The 25,439-nt window shown below is 35.7% G+C and overlaps 1 protein-coding gene across 4 annotated transcripts in view; it reads right to left on the bottom strand.

The window, feature by feature from the left end:
- Positions 1-23,637, bottom strand: part of LOC134531185 (coiled-coil and C2 domain-containing protein 2A) — a 210,444-nt gene extending 186,807 nt beyond the window's left edge. For 2 of the 4 annotated variants that reach the window (XM_063366819.1, XM_063366822.1), the window contains exons 1-5: positions 23,449-23,637; positions 14,330-14,596; positions 11,849-12,046; positions 7,918-8,013; positions 6,478-6,576 (exon numbers count right to left, since the gene is read on the bottom strand). In XM_063366819.1, coding sequence (XP_063222889.1) covers positions 6,478-6,576; positions 7,918-8,013; positions 11,849-12,046; positions 14,330-14,596; positions 23,449-23,556 — 768 coding nt within the window. In that variant the 5' untranslated portion in view covers positions 23,557-23,637. Of the gene's footprint in view, positions 1-6,477; positions 6,577-7,917; positions 8,014-11,848; positions 12,047-14,329; positions 14,597-21,501; positions 21,540-23,448 lie in introns of those variants that run through there. The other 2 variants (XM_063366821.1, XM_063366820.1) reach the window with 2 other exon arrangements.
- Between the last annotated feature and the right edge of the window lie 1,802 nt (positions 23,638-25,439).

The raw sequence follows: 25,439 nt of genomic DNA, 5'->3' as shown, positions 1-25,439 counted from the left end.
TCTTCCAGCCGGCGGGCAGTTGCGCAAACAGCGCACGGGGAGACACCGATAAGGGTTGTTCCGCCGCCCTCCTGCCACCTGGCGGGCCGCAACTGCCGCCTCCTTGACTCCCACGTGTGTCGCCAGACGGCCGGCTTCCAGCTGCTCGCTTATACTATACATACGAGCCGTGGCGGAGAAGGAATTTTTTTTTTCAAACAGGGGCGGGGGCGGGATTAAAATAATTAAAAAATAGTAAAACATTACTATTTTAACATGTGTATCGAAAAAAACTTACTACTGAAACCGTAACCGACCCGAACAGGATAGCCCAATTAATTAAATACAGAATTGCTTGACTTCTGAGTTGTAGTCGCGTCGAAGACGAAGATATCACCGACGTTTCGGTCAACGTTGCAGTCGCCATCATCAGGGAGCTAGGTGATTTCTTCGTCTTTGACGCGACTACAACCCAGAAGCCAAGCAACTCCAGACAATGGCCGCGAAAGCCTGCGATATTTACTAATTAAATGCAGTTTTATTTGTTACCTAATAGATGCAATATTCGTCTGGTTAAAACAATTTACAATCCCCACTCGCATCGTCAGAATCCCCGACTAAACACTCGAAGCTGCGAGAACAATGGCGTCCTAGTTACGCCACTTCACGCGACGGCTCTCTCTGGACGCGCAGAATGTGCCAGCAGAGACAGTAGGGCGCACAGACTATTTACAAACATGCTGAAGGAGGGGAAGGGGGATGAACAGGCATCACCTGGTCGCAGCGGGGTTTCCCCAGAGATAAGCGCGGCCGGCGCGCCGCTCCAGCCGTCTCTGGCCGCCTCGTAACATTACTGACTGAAGTTGCAAAAGTAGCCTCAGACGACACAGCTTCTCACAAAGTTCTAATATCAGAACCTTGACATCACCCAAAATTACCCAATGCTTCCCTGATACTTTCCAACTTCGGAGAAGGGGGAGGATATCAGCCACTGTGCCGGGCATGAGGCTGTGGCAGTTATTTAAAAATTTAAATCACAAAAATTATTTTCCCTATTACCAGGGACCAGAAATCTTACAGATGTGTTCCATCTTCAATGACTTTCGAAGGACCAAACTGACATAACTGATTATTTATTCTAATATACTGAATCTATTTAACAGTGCTAATATATTACATTAGGTGTACAGTGTGGATAGTAAAAATAATGTTTGTGGTTGCTAGGGAGCTTTTACAGACTAGGTAGTTGTAAGTAGGTACTGCTAATATTCCCCCAATTCAAGAAATTCTTTCACTCAAGATACATTCAGAATTATTTTGTACTTCAATAAGATTACCAATACCTAAGAGCATTTATAAACTACTAACCTCATTATGGTATAAACACTTCTCATGATACTATTTATAATCCATCTGAATGTTTACATCTTAAAATGATAAGGAAAAAGTTATATAAAAAAACTTTAGTTTAGTAACTTGCAGAATAGTAAAATATAACTATATTTATACTCTAGCAATTACAAGTACACAAACTTTTTTCTCTACACAAGCATGGCTATTTTAATGTTATAACAGACTGTTACAAACCAGGATAAATTAAACATAGTCAAATACAAAATGAGGTAATAAGAGTGCAGAAGAGAAAAAAAGCACGGTGCATTTCACCATGCTCTTTATACCTTTAATTGTCTTATAATTTTTGATGAACCACAAATTATAATCACCACCTTGAGTAGTAACAAAAACACAAACAAAAAACAATATTCCAACTATTTTGAATCTGCAATACTGCTAGGTGGTGAAGAGCACAAACCTTTTCATGTCACAAGAATATTAAATGGCACAAGTATTACCTAAATATGCTGCCCTCTACTTAAAACTACTGGGCATACCAACATAAGACATACGCCACAGCATTACCCAGCCCATCTGTACCAGGACATCACTCTTCTCGTGTTATTTACTGCTCCTGAAATATGTCTTGGCAAGATGTCTTTGCAAGGCATTTAATAAAAAAAAAATCTAAGAAACTTTCAGTACTTGCCAATGATATGTAATCATCTAACCTCGGTAACAGGCAAATTCATGCGTTCTCATGTTGTTCATGTTCAAAATAAACTGATAATACCAAACTAGGACACAACAATTTACATAGAATTCTTTAAATAATTCAGAACTTCATAAATATAAGTATAATGGTAGCTTTTCAATTAACAAAAGTTCTGGATACAAATCACACACATACTTTCTGCACCTCTAGAATTCGCAGCCTGAATCGTTAAAAGTTGCTTGCCACCATTACGCGCAGATAGCAGCACAAAACAACACAAAATTTCAAACTATTAGAAACAGCTCCGATAAAAGCAAAAATGACTTGAAACAATCCAAAACCCTGGCTTTGGATATGATTTTAAACAAGGAATTTTACTAAAATTCTGTCCATCTTGTTAAAATTCACTAAACATTTAATACCATAAAGTTTCCGCACACATTAGAAGTTATACTTCTAGGCATTACTGAAACATTTTAAAACACATATTATACTCAAACGAATGAAATCGATATGTAAATACTGCCTACAAACAAACAACCTTATTGAGCTGATTCAACATTTCGGTGCCTGGGTTCTGGGTGCGGATTGTGACTGACAGTCCGCGATCATGGATTGTGACGTCAGAGTGGCCATTTTTGGTTTTAAAATTTCTCAAAATTCCTCAAAAATTACTTACAATTGATAAAAATTCCTAGAAATTGGGCTATTTTGAGGGAAAAATTTCCATTTTGAAAGAAATTTTCCACAAATATTCCCCAAAAATGACAGAGGCTTGAGATTTCCCATTGAGGCTTAAATTCACCATTTACAAGCCTCCACTCAGCATATGGTGGGGAGAATAGACCTTGACCTTGACCAACATCGTGGCACTTTTCATTTCGGCCGCTATATTGAAATTTCGTACATATTAACGTATTTTAATGGGAAAAAATTAAAATTCATAAAAAAATATAATTAATACAATTTTAATAAACAGAACTTCCGAAATATTAAAAATTGTCTGCCATATTATAAATCCATAATTTTGGGGCTATAAATTTTAAAGTTATAAATTTTAAAATTCATAAAAATTTACTTAAAAAAATTTTAATTAAAAAACATACTTACATCATAAGAGCCTAGGTTCGAACCCAGCGAAGGGAATTGATTAAAAATGGCAACGGATCCTTCCTTCACAGAAGCCACCGGCAGTCTGACCTCCCTTCACTAATGCCAAGGCAGATATTACTTCAGCCAGTATGACGTAATGGTAGCCATCTCGTTTTCGTCTGCTGGAGGCAGCTGCCAACATATTGTTTTTGTTTGCTAGAGAACGCTGCCGCCATATTAGTTTAATTTTTTACCTGCTAGAGTGCAGGAATCATTTATTGCCAGAGCACCCACCATCTTGTCGGCCGTATTGGCCGCCATCTTCAAAATCTTGAATTATTAAGCTAAAAATTTGGAAAAAAAATCAAAATTCTTAAAAAAAATTCACTCACTAAAAAAATTATTGTTGATTCGCTCCCCTTGGTTAGATGCCTGACTGATGTAAAAAATATAATTTTATTAAAATACTATGAAGTATTAAAGGTTCTAGAAATAAAGCAACAAAATTACAAATAATTTTTTTTATGTAATTTCTACTCTATTACAGGAATACTTGTGAAACATAGTAATCTAATAAACATTTAGTTATGCATTGGCTTGAACTGACTGATACTCAGCTCCAATCGGTTTACTGAAGACAGGGACAAGCCAGATTCTTTACTGACATAGTCTTCCTCTACCTGACAGAGTTTCTCAATACCATGTTTAACTGACTGCTTTACATCATCAGAAGAATAAACTGTAGCAACTAATGTCTTGAAAGTGCACCTCTTCTCTTGATCCTTGAACAAATACAGTTTAACATATAAACAGTCCAGCCACAAGTTATATTTTAAAGGTCCGTACGTTGCTACTTCATCAGTAAGCTGATTGATAATGTTCTGCTTGATATTGTCAAGAAAAGAACAAATGTCTTTCGACTCACTAAGTGTATTTAGATAAAAGTAGTCTTTCAACATTCTATGAAATGCAAATTTCGCCAAGTGGAATCTATTATCATTTACCTGTAATACATTGAGTACAGTTTTCGGTTTGGTTTCATGTCCATGTCATCGCAATCAGTTGCTGCCTATCTGATTGTGTGCTTGCATGCATGAAGAGTTGAAATATCTGCAGGTAGTTCCACAGTAGGAGCATGAACTTCACATTTACAGTTTTTCACATGTCGTCTCAAATTATCATTACGAGTAAACTAAGGATTCCACTTATCACAGCAAAACTTCATACGTGATGGATTCTTCATACATTTACTTCTCTCATGTCTTCATGCATCATGGACAAATGCAAACGACATATCGCAGTAGCCACAAGAAAGTCTAGTTGACGAAGACGAACCTTCCAGACCTGAACCGGATGATGTTGCTGCAGTTTTACCAATTCCCGGGTACTCCTATGCACACTGATGCATCATTTTTGCAGCGAACCCTTTACTTTCTGCCGAACAGCAAAGCCTTTGCATGTTATCATGAGTGTTTTTAATTTAGCATTTCTTGTTAATTGCATGCAAAACTTTTTAAAGCTAAATATTTTGTGAGAAAGATTCTTAGCACATTCTCTCTTCTCGTGTCGACGAGCATTACTGTTGTTCGAGAAAATTATGTCACACTAACGACATTGATGCTGGGGTAGATGCCAATGCACCTTCAGGAGACATCGTTAATACTAGTGGTACTGCAGCCATTAAAGTCTCCATCCATGGCGACACGTAATTCATCGAGGTTTCCTCTGCCGCCAGCACTGAAAGCTTTGAAGTCTCTTTTGCTAGTGGAACTATACCTGTTGAAGTATCCTTAAATATTGTCGGTAACGATGGTACACATTCCATCGAGTTCTTTGTGGTCGTCGTCGATGATGCCAATGGAATCTGTGTTGATGTCAACGTCGCTGCCATCAGGGTCCCTGATGTCGATGGTACACAATCCATCAAGGTATACGTAGCTGCCGTCGTCAATGCCAACAGGAACTGTCGTCGTCGATAGTAAACTGTTAATGGCGTTCAACATTGGAACAGCAACTTAACTTCAGGTAACATACTAAATAAAGAGCCAATTTGCACTGCACAGCTGTCAGAGGAGGACTGAGGGCCCTGTCGTCTTTAACTCGCTTATATACCCGCGGCTGCTCGAATAATATGCTAGTCAAACACAAACCATTTATATTAAAATGCAAGTCATAACAACATTCAAAAAAGGAAGCATACTAAAAAAAAGCACATTTGGAAGGTCATTAAGAAAGGAAGCACATTCAAAAATAAGGACGCACATTTGGATGAAAACTCGACAAAAAGGAAACTCGTTTAACGAAAAGGATGTACGTATATGTGCACAAACATTCAAATCCGCGAAAAAACATTCTCACCACAGGGATATATTCTCTACACAGGGATAATTTCTCGCCACAGGGATACAATCTCATCAGTAGGCTACGATAATATTGGCTTTACGAACAATCAATTCAGTAAGACCCGATTGTCAATTGAACAAATATTTGAATACTAAATATAGATTCATAAATTATGCATGTGTGCATGTTTGTTAGTTTTCCAAATTCTAGTGTCTCACATTACCAGTAAAAAAATGTTTACCTTATATTACATGATGACTGACAGTTGCACAGCATTAGGTAGTTGGGTCTTGCACTTTCAATAGCAATGGCAAAATATATATGTTGAGTTCAGAAATAAAAGAAAATCTTGTATAAAATAGTAGTCTTATTTAATACCCAAATTAAACTGAATGTGTTTTGGCAGTGGTAAATTGGTTTGTGAATAACATTTTATTTATTAGAAATTAAAAATAAGATTATATTTATGAGTGGAATAGATAATCCAAAAAAAAAAAGATATTTTTTTTCCTGATTAAAAAAATATTTTAAAATGCAATTCCTGGCTTGGTGCATGTTATTAATAAGATTCCTGACTATTTCTGACCATGAGATTCTTGACTAAGCATTTTCATAAAACCTCAGATTCTAAGAACTACGTGCAAATCATAGCACTTATTTATGTTGAAGTAAGAGTCCCCCAATATGTGTAAATAATACACACGCACACGTGTGTGTGTGTATGTATTTGTGTGTGTGTGTGTATATATATATGTGTGTGTATACACACACACACACACACACACACACACACACATATATATATATATATATATATATATATATATATATATATATAGAGAGAGAGAGAGAGAGAGAGAGAGAGGATTATTTTTAAATATTTTAATGCAACCAATCAATCAACACTACTTGAAAACAGATGTATTCCTCAGCTCATGCAATACCCACAGTAAGCTTGCTAGTCACCAGCTCAAGCAGGAGATGTAAATGAGCTATAACACGCAACTACTTACCTGTGACGATGAAACCTGTAGTGCTGCATCCTGCCACTTGGTTCGCACACGCTCGTGTTTCTCCAGGGCTGCCACGACCTCCTCCTCTTCCCTCTTCAGCTGTAACACCTGAGTTTACTTACGTGCCTCCCAGTAGTTGCAAACAACAGGGCAGGGTGGTCACACTGCACCTACGTCCCAGGCTCACCATCCAGGGTTTCCCAAAAACACTCCAGAAAAATGCTAGGATGGTTCCTTCCTATCAGCTAAGACTCAATTATTTACAATATTCTTGATTTTTGTTGTGTGTCACCATCTCTAACGACTGTACCAACAAAGTGTGCACACAATAGGTAAAACATACACTGAGTGGCCAATGACAGCAGTGTTAAAGTATTCAGTTCTAGAGATACCCTGATATAACCTAATAATTATATATAAAAAATAAAAAACTAAGAAAAAAATATGTACAAAAAATCTATTATCTCTAAATATAGTTCAAGCAATGTGCACCCAAATTAAAAATAATAGGCATAACAAACAAAGTAGCCACAGCAGAGGTGGAATCCTCTGTGGGGCGGACTGCTATGCTGAAACTTGAATATACCTAAGTGCTTGGCTTGTAAGCATGTACATACTTTATCTTTCTTTCCTATAGTTCATAGGAGCTGACTGGCAGCCGGGTGGTGGTGATAGAATGGTAGCATACATCCCCGGCTAAACAAAAATTCAGAGGTGGATAAAGTAAACAATGTAGAGCAAAGAGAGCGAAGGTCCAAGCTCCCAACTCCAGCATGGCAATATTTCTACCCACCCAACTCTTCTTCTTGACCACATTCTTGCACCCTACTTATCCTGCTTGCATTACATCAATCACTATTATGAGTGGCCAATCTCAAAACAAAGCACACAATGCATGTGACCCATTCTCTGCATGGTAAATTCCCAGCATGATGACGTGTACAGGCTTCAGCATGAGACGCACTTTGGTCCCTCCCTAACATGGACCCTTCCAACACATACACTTTAGCTTTAGTTTGGCTGGGTGAAAAAAAAACTTTTCTAGTTTTTGACCTGACTTATCACCTCTAGGGAATCATCGCCCCAACTCCTTTCTTCCTCAGTCTGGCAGAACTGTTCGCACTTCAAGACACCTGCGACCTCTAGCTGCAAGAGCCTGCCTGCCACCCATTCGACCGAGGTGAATGTCATTTTACAAGTGCTTCATGCTTACTAATTCCCACCCATATACAGGCTCTCGTTCTTGAAAGGTTGACTGGCTATCAACCATACGTTCCCAGACGTGTCCCCTCCAACTGTATGCAAACGCCTTCTTGTGGCATTGTGCGAGTGGCACGATAGGAAGAAAAGTCCAAGATCATAGTCAGGTCCAGAAAAAAGCACAGATGAGATGACTGTAAAAAATGAACTATTAAAGCTATACAAATTTATTCAACTCACCTGCTCATCTATGTGTGGTGTTGTGGATTGAACAACCCTTCTGCGTCGCATGCGAGATCTATTTTGTGTATCTACAAGAGAACTGCCAACTTGCTCCTGCAAGATATATTAACAAAATCAGTCAAGCAAGCATGTTTTACTAGTGAGTATGACTTTACTGACAAACTATTTATCAGTTCCAAGCTGAACTGCTGTACAGTTTAGGGGCTAAAAGAACACATCTAGATGTCAGTCATAAGAACCATGTTCAAATAAAAATGTGATACAAAACAGTGACATTATTGCAGAACACTGCTGCTAAAAGATATATGCTTAGTTTCTGTGATCACTGGGAAGTCTATAAAAAAAATATTAAAATAAAATATTTAAAAAATTTAAAAAAATTGTGTAAATATCTATTAGCTTTCTTAAAATAAGATAGTCTCCAAAATTAAATACATAAGTACAATTTCAGGTAAAACTTAAATATTCTTTTAAACACATATGTACTTGTAATAAACAGCGCAGTGATGGCATATGCATCATGCGATAATTAATTTCAGTCTCAGATTCACTTTAATGTTTGACTAAATTAAAAGTACTCAATTACATAGGCTTTATTAATTTTTAATTTTATAATATTTCTAGTGATAAGGAAACACATTTTTAAAATATTTTCATTATTTATTTAATGCTTACTGATTCCAAAAATCAATCTTTCTTCCTTTCAAAGCTATTAGCATTATTAGTCACTATTATTTTTTGTATAATAGGTGACTAGCTGAAGTACATATGGATTGAAGATTTATAAAAAATGTAACTAAGATTTTGTTGTTCCTAGACCGATCTCAAATGTACACATATAATTTACAAAGCTGAACAGTGAATTGAACCAGAAAATGATTATTGAAAATATGCCTGTAACTTCAATTTAGTAATTTGATTTTTGTTACCAGATTTCATAAAGAATCAATGTTCAAATTACTGATAAATTTTTATGCAAAAGCACCAATTTGACAGTATCAAAAGTAACTTTGAAGGCTCTATTTTATGCACATTTCAGTACAATACAATTTCTCTATATAAATGCAGACAACACACTTAATTTATTAGGCAACAAAAGACACTTCCATATGATCTGCTAATGAATGTTGAGGTATTGTCCAGGAATCACAATACACTGCAGGAGCAGGTAGTGAGCGGAAGCTTACCAGCTAGACAGTTACTCTTTTTCTAACATGGTGATACCCAGACTAATTTTTGGATTTTGACAATCTGTAGTGGGAGGTACAATGGCTATGCAGTTAAAATGCGGGTCTATAACCACTGTGATTTAAACTTGGTGAGGCCTCCTTAAATTCCACAAGTGGGGAACATGGCAGATGGTGGAGGGTTTTCTTGGCATTACTCCCATTCCTCCTTCACTGCATCCCAACACTGCTCCACACCCAACTCACCTGAGCAACTCTCACGTTGCCCAGGCTGGGGGCCTAGGTGGTCAAGATAGCTGAGGCGTCACCCTCAACAAGTGAGGGTCGTGGGTTCTATTCCAGTCCACAACATGAATGAACCTGTAAGTACGGCAACTCATTTTTCATGAAAATATTTCCAGACTAGCTGAGTGTTAAAACGTTTGTACCATAATCTGTGTTTCGTAAAGGTCTGGGTTCATTTCAGGCACACCAATCACAGACATCCAGTGCGAGAGCAAACACGTCCTCAGTGGCCCGGCCAAACAGGGCAATGGCTTATCTTGCAGACGGTTGCCAAATGCAAAGGAACAATCTATATTGCAGGCATACTTTATTGCAGTCTAATAAGCAATCAGATCATTTCACGAAAAATATCTACCCTACCTATAAGTACCAAGTTGGTACCCTAATTGTTTGATTGTAACCCCCAGAGGTTCCATCACTTTAGGCCTCTACATAGCCTCTACAAAGGTGGCAGGTCTGTGCCCGCTGCTTTACATCAGTCTACTTATCTTGTGTGGCAGTAAAGCCAGCCCCACACGATGCCCATTTCCTCAGCAGTTTTCATGCCCATTTTCTGCTAGCGCATCTGCTCGTGTGTAGGTGCCAGTTCAGCACTCTTCCAAGGGTCTGGCTTTGGGTATAAAAGTTTTCATATCCAAATTCTTGCCTAAAACCACGCCAGAATGTTTTCTATTTTTTTGCTATGCCCACGAGACAAAATCATCAATATGGCAAGCCCCCGTATGACAGCATACACCCATATTTATATTTTCTTTTGTGAACATCGGTGAACATATCTAAATTATTGGTGTGGTAAGTAAAACTTTATGATAATAGTGAATCCATGCCGGTATATATTTTATGAACATAAAAAGTAATAGTAATCAAAACTTTAATAATAGAAAACAAAAATAGTAATCAAAACTTTAATAATAGATAAGAAAACTAGCATTACCGAACTGTTAATTTGAAGTGTCAGCCCTCCTTGAACTGTGTGTCTGAGGCATTGTGGCCACGTGTGTGGTCCAGTCTTCAGATATAATACCTTGACATAGTTAAAATCATGTCACTGGAATAATTTTTTTCCATTTTATTTATATGACTGATATATATATATATATATATTTATTTATATGACTGATTATATAAATAACTTATATAATTTATATGCTTGATTATACATACACATATTTATTTATTTATTTGACTAATTTATAAAAATCACATTTTACGAAATATATGTTGTTGATCTAATTGCTATAATAACTTTTAATACGTACGTAGTTCAGTCCATTAGTTTGATGACGTCATACTAAGTACGCCTATAGCCTTTATTATATAGCTATAATAAATATTAATAATACATATGAACACAAAATACTTAAAATAAATAACTCCCTAATTGATGGATAAACAAAAACTTTTTAGTATACTTGTTTGATGAAAATGTGAGATGGTTTTCTTTCACTTAGAATTTAAGTTTATAATGTGTACTACTATCATCTTATTCTCTACTTGTTTCTTTGTCTTGCTAGGTAAAAAATATTATTTGTTACTATTCCTCAAAATCATCTATAAATTAGTAATCAATTAACATATCTTACAAATGTGTCTTGGTGCCAGTGGCGGATCCAGAGGTTCACCTCGGAGGGGGCACTTTAGGATTTCAGAATAGCCAGAGAAAAAATGTCTTCAAATTACTAAATTTGTATTTAATCTACTCACACTACACATAACATCCAAACACCAGATTATATGATTCTACGAGAAATTCATTAATAATATTAAAATATTTTATTTGTTTCAGAAACAATAATTTTTGTCTGCAATATTAATGTAGCAGACAACTGGTTTTTTGGAGGGGAGGGGGGGGTGGCACTTGCCCCTGGTGCCCCCCCTTGGATCCACCACTGCTTGGTGGTACATACTTTTAACACTCAGGATTAAATGCACGCAATTATTAATGTGAATTATCTCGAAGAGCTGACTAATGACATGTCATTTTATGATTATATCATAAATAACTTACAATGTATTTTTTTTAATTTTATATTATTAGATTTCCAAACTAGCCTAACAAGGAAAATTCAATCCTGTTAATTCAAAATTAGGATGGAATTTATTTTTCACAGTAAGAAAACTTCGTTGCATTTTTTTGTATTTGAAGTATAGAAAATATAATACCAAAAACCCATTCCCCAGGTTGCATAATTTTGAATAAATGGCTGAAAGTTTGGTTTTTTTTCCCTCATTAAATTGAACAGCAACTTGTTTATTCACTTATTCCTACCTAGATTAGAAATTGATCTGGTCGGAAAATGTGTTGGCTTATTTTATGTTTGCACTTAGAAATTTTGTGTGTGAAGTAAAAAATGCTATCTTCTCTTGTGCAACACAAACGGTCGTGATGCAGATGCAGAAATCGGGCATCGTGTAGGGTGGGCTTGCACTGTACGAGACAACCATAGGCTGTGCACCTTGACCGCGTGGAACCTCTCTCGCAGCCGGTCGCGGTAGGAGCGGGTGTCGGACTGCGACGTCACGCTGCGGCTGCGGTCGGGAGACGACTCCTCCCCCGACCAGGGGCAGCTGCCCACGCTCAGAGTCTCCCTGGCTTGGCGCTGCGAGCTGTCCCTCGGAAGCCACTCTCCGGTGGCACCACTCTTCACAGAGCCCTGTCCCCACACAGGCCGTCATCGCCGGCGACTCGACTGGGGAAACTAGTTTCTTTCAATCACTTACTGACAGAAGCTTGGTGCCACTCACCGCAGGCAACTCTACCCAGGTACGTGCTGTACCAAGCTCTACTGGTGGCTCGCACTTGGCACTACTGTGCAGCATGAAACACCCCGTTCCTTGTTGCTTGATTCTCAATCTGAGCCCTGCTAGTGAACACTGAAGTAAGTGCGATACAGCTAATCTGAGCACTTCAAATTCTTGCTAAGTGTTTCCTTTTGGTCATTGAGAAGTTAAAATGTTGAACTACTTGTCATAACAAAAATACGTTTATCCGAAAGTTACAAGTCAGGCTATAGAAAAGCTGAAATTTATCCTCTTGTAGCCAGTGATGACTGTCAGACTAGCTGGAACACTTACCAGCTACTAGTCAAGGCGAAAGCTGACTTTGTGGATGCTGAATATTTGTTATTTTTTTATAATCCTTAGGATAAGAATTTTTGTAATAGGCATAACTAAAATTTAAATTTGTAACTATATTATATGTGTTTAGTGTGATTGACCTGACATGAGTCTTTAGGTCCATAAAATTGTTGGTTTTGAAAAATGCCAAAGGAAAAGCATTGAAAATAAATTATATCTTAATCATGACTTTTAAAAATTTTCAATCAAATACAAACTTCCTGTGCATTTCTTTGATAACAAATCATACTATATTGCAAAATACATTTTATGAATATCATTACAACATTGCTTTTTTAATACCAAATTAAAACATTATATTTTTTCTGATTTTCTGTTAAATGACTGAAAGCAAGTTAACCTAAGTTTGAGTAAAATTTAATGAAACTTAAATTGATACCCATTCAAAAATGTGTGTTTAACACAAAAGTGATCATGGTAAGTTACTTTCATGAAACAGAGCAGTCTGTCCAACAGACCATTGCTATTCATTGGTATTCATTGCTTTTTAATTTTTGTTTTGAAAAAAATTATTTTTAATTATAAATAATCTACAGAAATAAGTGACATTCATTTAGTTAACTTATAACTGTCACCTTAAATAAATATATTCGTAAAATGTAGTAATGGCATTCTGCTTAACAGTTACAGTTTGAAACCCATTGTTCAAGAAAGAAGTTTCATGCATAATTCTAACACATCCCAGGGAAATTGGAGGGAGGGGAGGGTTAGGTCCCCTCTTATTCAAAAAAAATCCATGGGCTAGATTATATTAAAGCTCTAAGGAAGCCCCCATAAAATTACGGAAGGGGTAACAGAAACACACCCCCCCCCTCCTCCACCACAAATGAAAATTGGACTTAATAATTTTTGCAGTTGTACAAGGGTTTGGAATATTTTTCACATAATTATTCGTGAGTCATTTTTCGAAGTTTGAGACTATGAAAAAAAATTCTGACTTGTGCCCAAGGCTTTTGACCACTGCCCGATTCCTCCAGAGAGGGGAAGAGGCTATGCCCCTCATTTTTCAAAATGCTGAAACTCATAACCTCATCGTATTTTGAAGTAGTATCCAGATGCTTTGGGCAAACATATGACCTTTCCAACGGAGATGAGGGTCCAAGCCCCAATTTTCGCAGTTGGTACAGACAAAACAATGTAGCCTATAAGGATTTTGATAATTTTTCACATTTTTTGTGTGCAATTCTCCAAAGTTTGCGACTACAAAAAAATTCTCTACATTGAATTTGACTTTTGCCCAAGACTTTTGGCTATGGCCCCTTTCGAGGGAGGTGGGGGTCAAAACTGCTCATTTTTCAAAATGCTATAAATCATACCCACATCACATTTCGAAGTACCAAAATACTTATGGCCAACATATGACCTCGATGAGGGGAGGGGGAAGGAATGTCTAAACCCCCACTTTTGCAGTCGGTATAGAGAAAACAATGTATAAGAACTTCAAATTTTTTTTCACATTTTTGTGCATCTTTTTTCATGGTTGCTGTGCGTTGTTTTGGCACAAGTAGGGTTTTGGTTTAACGATAGTTTTAGTGTTCGTCTTTTATGAGCGGTGTTCAAACAAAGACTGCCCTACACGCGATGTACCACAGGCTATTCCTCTGGTTTTTTTAATAAATAAAAAATAGAATTTCTTTGCCAGTCTACTAGACAAGTCAGCTACGTATTTTTTCTGGCCCAAATGTAGTTTCACCAGTCTAGGACACTCGACAAGTGATACAATCAAAACTCTGAATGCAACACAGTAGAATACTTATCTTGACACAACATGCCATGAATTCTAGCATGTAGGCACCTACATGTGAGGGTGTGCTCCGACTCCTTGTATTCTCATCCACTGTGCTGAGCCTGGGCACTGTCCCCAGAGGCGAGCCTCCTGCCGAGGACACGGCAGCACGGCCGCCGGCCCCGCGTGCTTGGAGCACGGCTGCGGAGGAACCCGGCTCCCTGTCGCGCGACCGATGTCTGCCGCTGCTCGACTCCGCTAGAGAGGTATCCACTTCGTCAGAGCTGCCTGCGGTCATGTCCCTTCTCGGACTCTGGGAGGGAGGCACTTCATCTTCAGTCTGAAAAAAAATATTTTAATACTGTATTTTATAACTCTGACAGCGTATTTTATTTGGACATAAAACTAAAAGTACTGTCTTGATTAAATTTATAGGTTCTGAAAGAAAGGTTTGAATAACTTTACAGGTCTATATAGTGAAATAACAAACGAGTCTACTATTAAGTGTCTACGTATAAGAGACAATAATAAATATTGCGGTCTTTCCCTCCTATTCCCAAGCTCGTAGTTGTTACGATATTAATAGGTAAAATAAAAGGTCTTTAATTCGGCACGTAAGGGACCTCTGCCATGTCGCATTAATGAACATCGATATAGTTTTAACGGGAATATCAAAGAAAAATTAAAATAAGCTCTTCTAAGAAAAGAAAAAACACAGATGAGCAAACATGTTTAAAAAAATCTCATAATATCACATTGCATCCGTGATTCAGATTTCTTCTTCAAATAATCTAAAAAACAAGAAAAACTGTGGAAAAACGACAGAAAATATAAACTCTGAGCAAACCAAAAATGCTGGTGGCCTAGGCGAACAAACGGACCTACTGAAACCAACTTGGCCGTGAGAGACTCTATTGGTGCCCAGCTACAGAATATGCTATGCCAGAGATTTTTCTTTGATGTTACATGCAAGTCATTATTCTTGCTGTTTCTTCTTTAGTTATTACAACAGAAAAACCTCTAGGCTGTGTGTAGATATATATGAATGAAAAGTGTTAATTTTAATGCCAGACGTATCCATTAATATTTTTTTTTGCCTTCGGCTATAGTGATTTCAGTTTTCCAAGGTTTCCTGGAAGTAGTCTATAAAATTATAAAAGGCCCTAGTTGGTTACTTACTCAATAACATAAATTGAGTCAACATGTGTTACAGCTCTAATGACCGTCAAAAAAACATATCTCAAGGCCTTGAAGTAGGCGCCCACTTCTCCCGTTGCCGTTCCTTCACTTTTACCTCCCCTATCCCTTCCTCCCCTCCTTCCCTTCTGACGTTTCATGACGTAGGCGCCCCCTCCACTCTCCAAGCTTACGTTCACACTGGTGGCACCCCTTGTTTGATGTGTGTTATATAAGCCTTGGTTCAGCCTTCAGCTGGGCTGTTTCGTCCGGGGTCATCAGCTGTGTGGTGGTGTGTCGAGGGCCATGGGTGACTGTGGTCTCGTCAAGAGTTCTCGTCAGTGTCACACGTTTATCACGTTTCAATTGATTTGAAGTGCTTGTTGTGACCAAGTACAGTTTAATACTTAACTTCGTTTGGTTTGTAGCCACCCTTAAAGTTTGCTTTATATTCATTGCAGTTATGAGTCGCCTTAGTTTTGGTGAGGTTGACGGACTTCCGTGCCTCTGGTTGATTTGATTGGTCAGGCACCTTATGACTGTTGTGGGCGACGTCATAGCGAGGTGTAGCTTGATAGATCTTTTACTGACGTACCACCACGCCCCCGGACAGGCAGCACGTAAGTATTTTTTGTATTTGTTTTATAATGGGCACAGTTTCTAGTTGTTTGTTTTAATGTATACTTAAGTAATGTTTGCTAATGGGCACAGTTTCTAGTTGTTTGTTTTAATGTATACTTAAGTAATGTTTGCATTGGTTGATAAGACACTTGGGCACGCTTGCTCTCGACTCTACTTGACTGTCTCTACTGCCCCTTTTATTTGTTCTAGCTTCAAAATGCTTAACCGTATTTATTACTGATGGTTGTTATTTATCATGATTAATAATTTTGTAATAATTTTATGAATTGCGTGCGCTTGTTATGTCTTATAAACTTGTTATACATTTTATATATATATAAAATTGTTATTTGCTTGAATAGTTTACAAATAAATATACGTTTGTTTTGAATTTCTTTTTTTTGTCTATCACAGCCATTTTGGCAACACTAATTATTGGCCAGATTCTCTCTGTATGGCTCTACCATAAGAGCCCCTTAATTTAATTGTGTGCCGTCTCGGCGCTAGAAGTGAGGTTGACTGAGGTGGTTTTCCACCTCACGACACTTCAGCCTGATCTTACAGCCTTAATTGATAAATTATATATGATATTCATTGGCATCCCTACATATGAGGTTTTTTGGATTTTAGGATGAATTCAATATCAACACTATAGCAAAATTAAGCAACACCAATATACTGGAGAAATATCATGTCCATAAATGTACTAACTTAATGTATAGAATTATGAATAATGGCAAATCAACAGATGATGGCTGTAAGATTTACAAGATTATTTAAGCTCATAATAATCCTCCAATGTTGGAGTATTACAATTTTATAATTTTTATTCTATTACAATTCTAACAGAGGGACATGGTATTAAATGAGAAGTATTAATACTGTTCTCAACAGTAGCATTGGAAAAAATGTATTGTACTAATATACTTACAAGACACGCATTAAATCAGTTACAAACCACAAAAAAAAACATGACATGACATAAAATTACAAAACAAACTACTATAGTGCAACTGTGAACAATTTATAAGTACTGAAACCTAAATGGAAATAAAGAAAATTTGACCTTTTAACTTCCCACTCTTCCATTGTGCAGTAATTTAAAAACAATATTTTATCTTATCATTTCGCTGATAATCTCTTTCATAGCATTCCAAAATAAACGTTCGGTCAGTGAAATTCACCAATGCTGCTGGAACTGAAAGGTACCCATTATACAATGAAGGAAATATAGCTCTCATATTGTCCCATTGTACCAAAGGATTAGTTGTCAGTGGTGACACGTGTTTGTTCAACAGCCAGATGTAGGCCATAAAGAGGAACCTGATCCACCTTTCCTTTTTCTGTTTGGTATGTGCTAATGTGTCATGATGACTCCAAGAAATAAATGACGTTTCTGGTTCGCTGGTGGTACTGATGCTTTATCATAGACTAGCTAATAAACTGCGGCTTTGCTCACATAATTTCAAGGTATTCCTGAAATATTACCATTGAGAGAAAAATATGGGATTAATTCAAACATTATTACTAAAGAAAACAGACAGAATAAACTATCAGGTGCATAAAGATTTAATTCATAACAAAACAGTTTATGAATGAAATTTTTTGAAGTGTTTATGCACAGGCATTTTTAATTTTAGTATATAAAGTATCTAGTTTCATCACTCATGTTTTAATGTGTTTGAGGATTATTTTACCTTGATGAAATCAAAATTACCTCATTTTTATTTCACGAGGTAAACAAGTTAAAAAAATTGTTAAAAACACAATTATTTCATTTCAATTAAGTTTATGCCTTCATTTACACTAAAACTTTTATTTATTATGGTTAAAGCTAAGCTTAGAAGAATTAAATAATTTCATCTTATTACAAATACCCAGATTATTTTAAGATATTTGATACATTTACATCTTTATTTGAAATATAGAGTTCAGATATCAAATTTCTTATCTCAAGTATTAGTTGCTTCTTAGATATGCTTAGAATTACTTAAACAAAATTCCCAATTTTTTATTTTTCTTGTGTTTTCCCACAAAGATAGCTACGTAAAAATTCAAAACTAAGTAAGTGTGGCAATATCCATTAGCCAAATGAAACTAAAATTAGGGCCTATTCCTTTTTTTACTACCTGTGTAAACTCCAAAATAATTATAATAAACTTACATTGGTAGTGAATTAAAATTTATCTAGCCAAGACTGATTCAATAACTTTTTCATTTTTTTATAATATTAACCTCTGTTACAAATGAATAGATGATACTTCGGAGAACGTTGAATAAGAGAAGGTAATTACTAATAATTTCCAATATCTTAAATAAAGTTTGATTTTATCAGAAGATATTTTTTTAAAGTTAAAACCATATTTAAAGTAAAACTTCAGCACGTAGTAAATAAGAGATTGCAGATTTTGCACGTTTATAAATCATACCACATAACATACAACCTGCTTGATTAGCTTTAGAGATACAAATTTTATAGTAAAAAAAAATGTCACCTTTTCACCACTTTTGCAGTCAAATATAAAAAATGATAAAAATATAAAAGGTCTTAAATTGGTTGGATATATGATTTCTTAATATAAAAACTAATGTTCACTGCCTTTGGGGTTGAATATGGAAAAATGGTACAAGCCTCCTATGTAATTCAGAGTTTGAGTATTTCATGCTCTGTTTCTTACATCTAGCTTTATTTGCTATGGAGATATAAGTTTTTTTTTTTTTATGATGAAACAAAACTTACTTTATATATATATATATATATATATATATATATAATTTTTTTTGACAAAATCATTTACATTTAATCAAATAGATTTGGTGCACACACACACACTCTCTCTCACTCACACACTCTCATTCGCTCACTCTCTCTCACTTTCACTTGCTCACTCTCTTTCACTCGCTCACTCTCACACACTCACTTGCTCACTCTCTCACACTCACTCACTCAGTCGTAAATAAGTAAAAGAGAGAACTGGATGTACTGACCACGCAGCCAGATTTTAAATAAGTCTGAACTAATACTGATACTGTACCATGTCCCTATTTACAGATGTTTCATTCATTATATCAGATTTGCACATTACTCTTTACTGTTGATTTTTGCACCTGCAGGGTAATGAATACAAATTAACTTCAACAGTCTCATTTTCAAATCTTTTTTTTTTCATAAAGATCCAGAATTAGCTCGCAACCCAAAATTCAACACGTGCCAAAAGGAGTTCACTGCCCTGGCGCGAAACTGCTATGTAGTGTGTTTCAAATACGTGTTTAGAGGAAACTAATTAGTCCTACATTCCTTAACACCCTTGATTAAAATAAATCTAATTTCAGAATTTTTGTGATTTTACAAACTTAGGATATAGTGCTACAGATAAAATGAATCTATATGATAAGACAGAAACATACTTGTATTAAAGTGAACTTAAATGTTGTTCAATTTAAAAACCTGCGAAAGTTCATGGGGTTCACAAACGCTTAATTCTTGGACCTCCCCTATTTCTAATTTATATAAACAATTTACCATCCAGTTTAAGTCCATATACCACTCCTATTTATTTGCAGATGATACCAAGAACATAATATCTGGTAAGTCTTCAGAAGATCTCAATCAGCTTGCTAATACTACAATTTGACAGTCGAATTAATTGTTTGCAGCTAACTATATTATAACATTGAAAAAACATATATTTGTACAGTTTCTCATGCAAAATGTAATATTTCAGAGATAAAAATTATAAATTTTGATGTTGGAACTAAAGAACACAAAGACACTAAATTTCTTTGTCTTTATGCAGATAATCACATGAACTGGAAAATTCATGTTAACAAATTTATACAGAAACTCTGTTTGGCTTCTTGCTTTGCCTTGCATAGTATTGTATCAGTTTTAAGTAGGTACAGAAGAAACAACAATAGTTTATTTTGCTTATAAAATACGATGGATCAAAAACGCTTTGTTTTCTCTCTCATGACTTTAAAGCTAACCAGTTTTTTATTTTTTTATTTATGTGATGGCTTCCTGGAGTGACCACACACAAAGGGTATACCTACCTGTTTACCAATCTAATTTTAAATAGATGAATCTAGCAGGTACACTATAGCGGGTCTCATCCTTAGATTACAGTGTGCATTTAAATGGGTATTTACTTACTGTACCTACTCTATCCAACACCTACATGATTTCTCCCATTAGCGCTGTCCTTGTTTCGGTTTGTTATATTGCCAGGTCTACACCATAAGCAAAAATTGTTTAAAAAACTGATAAGGGGTCGTCCATTAATCACGTGATGTTTTTTTAGCAAATTTTTAACCCCCCCTCTCCCCTAGTGATTTGTGGTGAGGTTTCAGACAAACCCCCCCCCCCCCCCCCCAAATAAATCACGTGTATTTTTTGGTGCAAAATATTTTTAAAATTTCGGAATATTATCTTTAAATATATGTATAATCTAATTTAATTCTGGAAAATTAAGCACAGTGATACAAATGTCCAGATACACATTTAGGTTGCAGGTTTATTCTCACTGGCATAAAAATAATAAAGGAAAGGCTTATATGTGATTTACGCATATATTCGGCGCCAAAATCACAGTTTACTAGCAACTGGCAAGCCGAGCCGGTGGTTCATGTTGCGGCGGGCGGGGATATTGTTGCCTGGCTACGGCGACTCAAGGTCACGCATCGCTTTTCGGGTTAGTAGAAATCGGGCGAAAAAAAAATACACGTGATATCTCTCTACACCCCCCCCCCCCCTCCCCCTTGTGATATTTCGTGATTTTTTCCGACAACCCCCCCCCCCCCCTCCCCCTTTTCGAGCCTCACGTGATTAATGGACGATCCCTAATGTAATGAAAAATTTTATTATTTATCTGAAACATATTTTGTAATGTAAAATTTGAAATGAGAATTTTGGAAACACATTTTCCTTTGTATTTCATTAAAAACATCATATGATAATATTAATTTTTTACTTCAAAGTAGTGGTAATTCTGGTTTTCAACTGTTGTTTTAAACAATTTTTTAATATCATTAAAAAAAAATTTTGTTCTTTCACACATAGCAAATAATTTAATGGAATATATTGTTATAAATAATGACGGACTGCAACAAATTGTTTCTCCTAAAAAATAATCTTCGGTGTTTAGCACTGAATCAGTTTATTTCATGAAAATCACTGAAACTGTGATAAAACAGTCAGTACTCTAATTTTAAGGCTAATGACAGATAGGTTAATGTGTCCATTGTGCGTGTTAGGTTTTCGTTCTGGGGAAAAAAAAATCACAAAAATGGTGTCTACAGAATCTATACACAGGTCTCTTGCTTTACTTACTCTTGATGTCAGAGAGTGTGCTATCTCATTGACTGTACTGGAGCAAGATGGGCAAAGATAGAGTGAGTGGCGATGTTCACTCATTTTTTGAATGATTGATTGATTGTTGTTACACTTACGTTTGGGTTTCCGCTCTCTCACCAACTTTTTGGTAAACATCTTGGTTTTGAAAGCTGTTATAGTTCAGTTTCATAAATATATGTCATTAATGTTGTAAAAAAACTTTGTTTTAATACACAGCTGTTAGACCAGATGTTTTTTTTAGAAATAAAATAGGATATGGCAGAGAATTAACCCCTTATACATTTACATTTTTTTTCATTTCTTTCATTTGAATGCATAACATCTAGTGTGTTTGTATGTAGCCATTAATCCTTTCAGTATTCAATCATCTTCTGCAAAAACACATTAATCCAGTTTGCCATGGTTAAACCGAGAGGGGGTCAAGTTCATTTTACGATACTGGATTCATATTGGTTGGAAATAAAGTAGGGGAAATGTATGACATCATGGAAGTTGCAGTGTCAATGACAACATATTGAATTGAGGAATGTAGGAAAATATAATATCTGTAGAATTGGCAAAAGCGAAAGACAAAATGGCCCAGGGGAAAATAGACAAATGATAGCTGAATTTTAGAGCAATCGTGGTAAGAGAAGTGCATTAATAAAGAAATAAATATTATTATAAAGTGAATACATCATTACACAAGAAGTAATAAGTAGACATTAAGAAATTAATTGGATATGTGTAGAAAGTGAAGTAGTCACAAGAAAAGAGTAAGGTCATGTTTATATATATTAAATTAATATAACGGTGCAGTGTAGAGAAAGAATGTGTGGGTGTGAATTCTAGTAGTGAGCAGGTAAATGAGGATTCATGTTTCACAATGTAGTATAAATTAAATGGAGAAATGGCAATTGTTTTGGCATTTGTTTAATATCTACAAGAGAAATATTGATAGTAAAAGATTATTGCCATAAAGCAAGAAAGGTAAGTGGGTTCTTATAACTTTTAAGTGTTTGTGATTTGTAGTTTTATGTGCATTTTGTTTTATGTTTTAGGTGGGAGGGAAGTTGTGTTTTAGGTTAGTTTTGCAACCGTTGAAGAGATAAAACAAAGCTAAAGTTATTGTAATGGTGGGTCAGCTAATAAAAAATATGTTTAAATCACAATAGATAGGGGATATTGATGAAATCATCAACAAGGCTGTGTTGAAGCAATTACGAACTGTACATTCTTACGATATAAGCGGAGAAATTTATGGGTTTTGGCATGAGAGAATGTAGACACAGTAATTTTTGCATATTTCATAATATGATAATAGGGCACGTTGTTATACTTCAATATACCGCCACAAGATGTAACGTCTACACACATAAATTTCTTTGAAAATGAAATATTGGTATCACAAAATAGACTAGACCATAGTATACTATTAGAGTTATAGTATATTATAACATACCAAAACTGTATAATATTCAAAAAATGAAATGCGTGAAAAATAGCATGTTTATAGTTCCCTGCCCAAAACCCCCATACCCCAGCACTTATCCCATAAGAATGTAGGGATGGTAATGATATAAGTGATGCCATCTTGGTTAAGTTATGGTGTTATTATGGAATTGCGAAGTAGATTACTCCCACAAAGGGAAGAAATCTGCAATTATGGAGAGTGAAATAGTGTGAGCAATAGAGAGTGTAGAAAGAGTGAGCAACTTTTGAATTCGGAATCGCCTAATTATATTTGGTGTTCAAAAATTTTTGTTTATTAATAAGTATTCTTATTCTAACCACCTCCCTTTTTTTACATTATTTTACTGAATACGTTATAATTTTAGAGCTTGGCTCGAGTTAAAATTGCATTTCGGGCACCTCTGTAATGCATTATAAAAAATTATAGCAGATTCTTAACTAATGAAACTTTTAATGACATATATCTGGTACATCAACACCAGTGCAAATAAGTGACCGTCAACTGTATCCAAACTAACACAAAAAATCACTACAAGGATGAACTGATCAATACGTTAAAGGCGGCCTAGAATTTGTAAATTATTTCATACCCAAACTTTCTGTTTCACAACTTTCCGAAGTGGCAATTGTTCTCTCGGACTTGAAATATCTTCCACAACTTGAAAATCTCGTCTACTTTGAGAAGTTGAACTTGACATTTATAAATAATGTACAAATGCTTAAAACAATTCGTACCTATTTAAAAAAATTGACACGGACATATCAAACAGCCCGCAAAATAATTCAACACATGTTGTTTATTTCAAGTTCACCAACAAAATTGTGAAATTAAAACGTTAAAATAAAATTAATCTACTGAAAGTTTCGAAGAAACGATTTTAAACTCATAAAAAATCATCATATAAAATAAAATGTGCATGCATTATTTATTTATTTTTAATTAAAAAGTATTTTGCGGTTGGCACATACTGGTTACAAAGTTTGTCAACATAATAATATGAATTTCGCGCGTGAGTTTCAATTCAATACTATACACGTATTTTATCTTATCTGCATGTAAACCTGGTTTCTAAGGCCATGGCCTAGGTTAAATTCGCGGTTGCACCCAAATAGCATGTAATTAGCAAAACTGCTCACCCATAACATAGAAGTCGAAGTTACATTCTCACCCAACATAGTTCAACCCCCCCCTTCAAATATTTACTTCAGTTGAAATTTTCAGCGTCAAACGGAATTTTGTCAGCTATTATATAAAGCATTAATTTACCTCAAAGCAGGCGTTCAATTACGTATTATTATTTTTTAACGTATATAAACGATTAACTACAAACCATTGCCTCGGTGCCTCGGAAATAAATACCATATTCTAATATCTAATTATATTCCCTCTTTATCGATTAAATCCACATATCAAAACAATCGTAAGTTACTCTATGTAGTTTATGATTAAATATTAAGAAGCGTATGCAGAGGGAGAATGTGTAAGGATATATCCCTCATTACGAAATAAAAAATATAAAAAAATCATACAAATCTATTATTCCCCATTCCCCAAGGAAATTAAATTATGCGTAAGCTCGTGTGATCATAGGCCACTAACCAAAATTTGCGCACAGCACCACAAAGAAGTAAGGAAGGTTAGAAGTTCAATAACTAGGTATATCTGTGCCATCCGCGTTTTTGCGAGTGGTACATATGTTTCAATGTATGAGCTGCTATATATTTATGTACATTCAACTTCCTTGTGAGTGTGTTGTGCGTATGCTGTTGCGAGAGTAGCCCAGTTTTAAGCATTTTATATGTGAATCATTAAATTGATATCCATTATACAGAAGGCGTAACAATGGTATTACTGCTGAAGTTCGCCGTAGTTGCTTTGACAATCGTTATGTTGTACCATACAATCCAAATTTACTTGCCAAATTTAATTGCCATATAAATAATGAAGTATGCACTAAGGTTAAAAATGTAAAATACATTTATAAATACGTTTATAAAGGCTATGACAGTGCATCTATTGAATTAGGTTCAGGGAGTAATGAACAAGCTCAACAAATACTAATTGATGAAGTTACAAATTTCTATATTGGCCATTATATCGGATCAACTGAAGCTGTATGGGTCATCTATGAATCACCAATGCCTTTTCAGTCACATGTTATCATTAGATTTGATATTCATTAAACGCGTAGACATAATGTTTACTTTCGTTTACTCTTCGTGTCCTTGTGACGTGTCGTATTTTACCAAGTTGAATTTTCGTCCAAATGTCCGTCTTTTTCGTTAAATGTGCTTCTTTTTTTGACGAATGGCATTGAAAATTGTTATAGTCATGATATGATTTGCCGCGTAGTTCTATAAGCCTGGCATTGAATATGACCTATTTAAAATGTTCGCTGAGTATCAACGAAAAATACCAAATGGTTCGAAGACACTAGGCCTACGCGCCTGACATTGTACATGACTTGTTTGAAAGGTATATCAAGTATCGAAATATTACACCTCTTGGCTACTGACTGCAAGTGCCTGACCACCAAAAACATTTATTTCCAACCTATCTGACGTGGCTGGCCACAGACTG

Source organism: Bacillus rossius, chromosome 3 (assembly GCF_032445375.1).
Source record: "Bacillus rossius redtenbacheri isolate Brsri chromosome 3, Brsri_v3, whole genome shotgun sequence".
NCBI lineage: Eukaryota > Metazoa > Arthropoda > Insecta > Phasmatodea > Bacillidae > Bacillus > Bacillus rossius.
The sequence above is the reverse complement of the archived record's forward strand: the minus strand, read 5'-3'. Positions and strand labels throughout refer to the sequence as shown.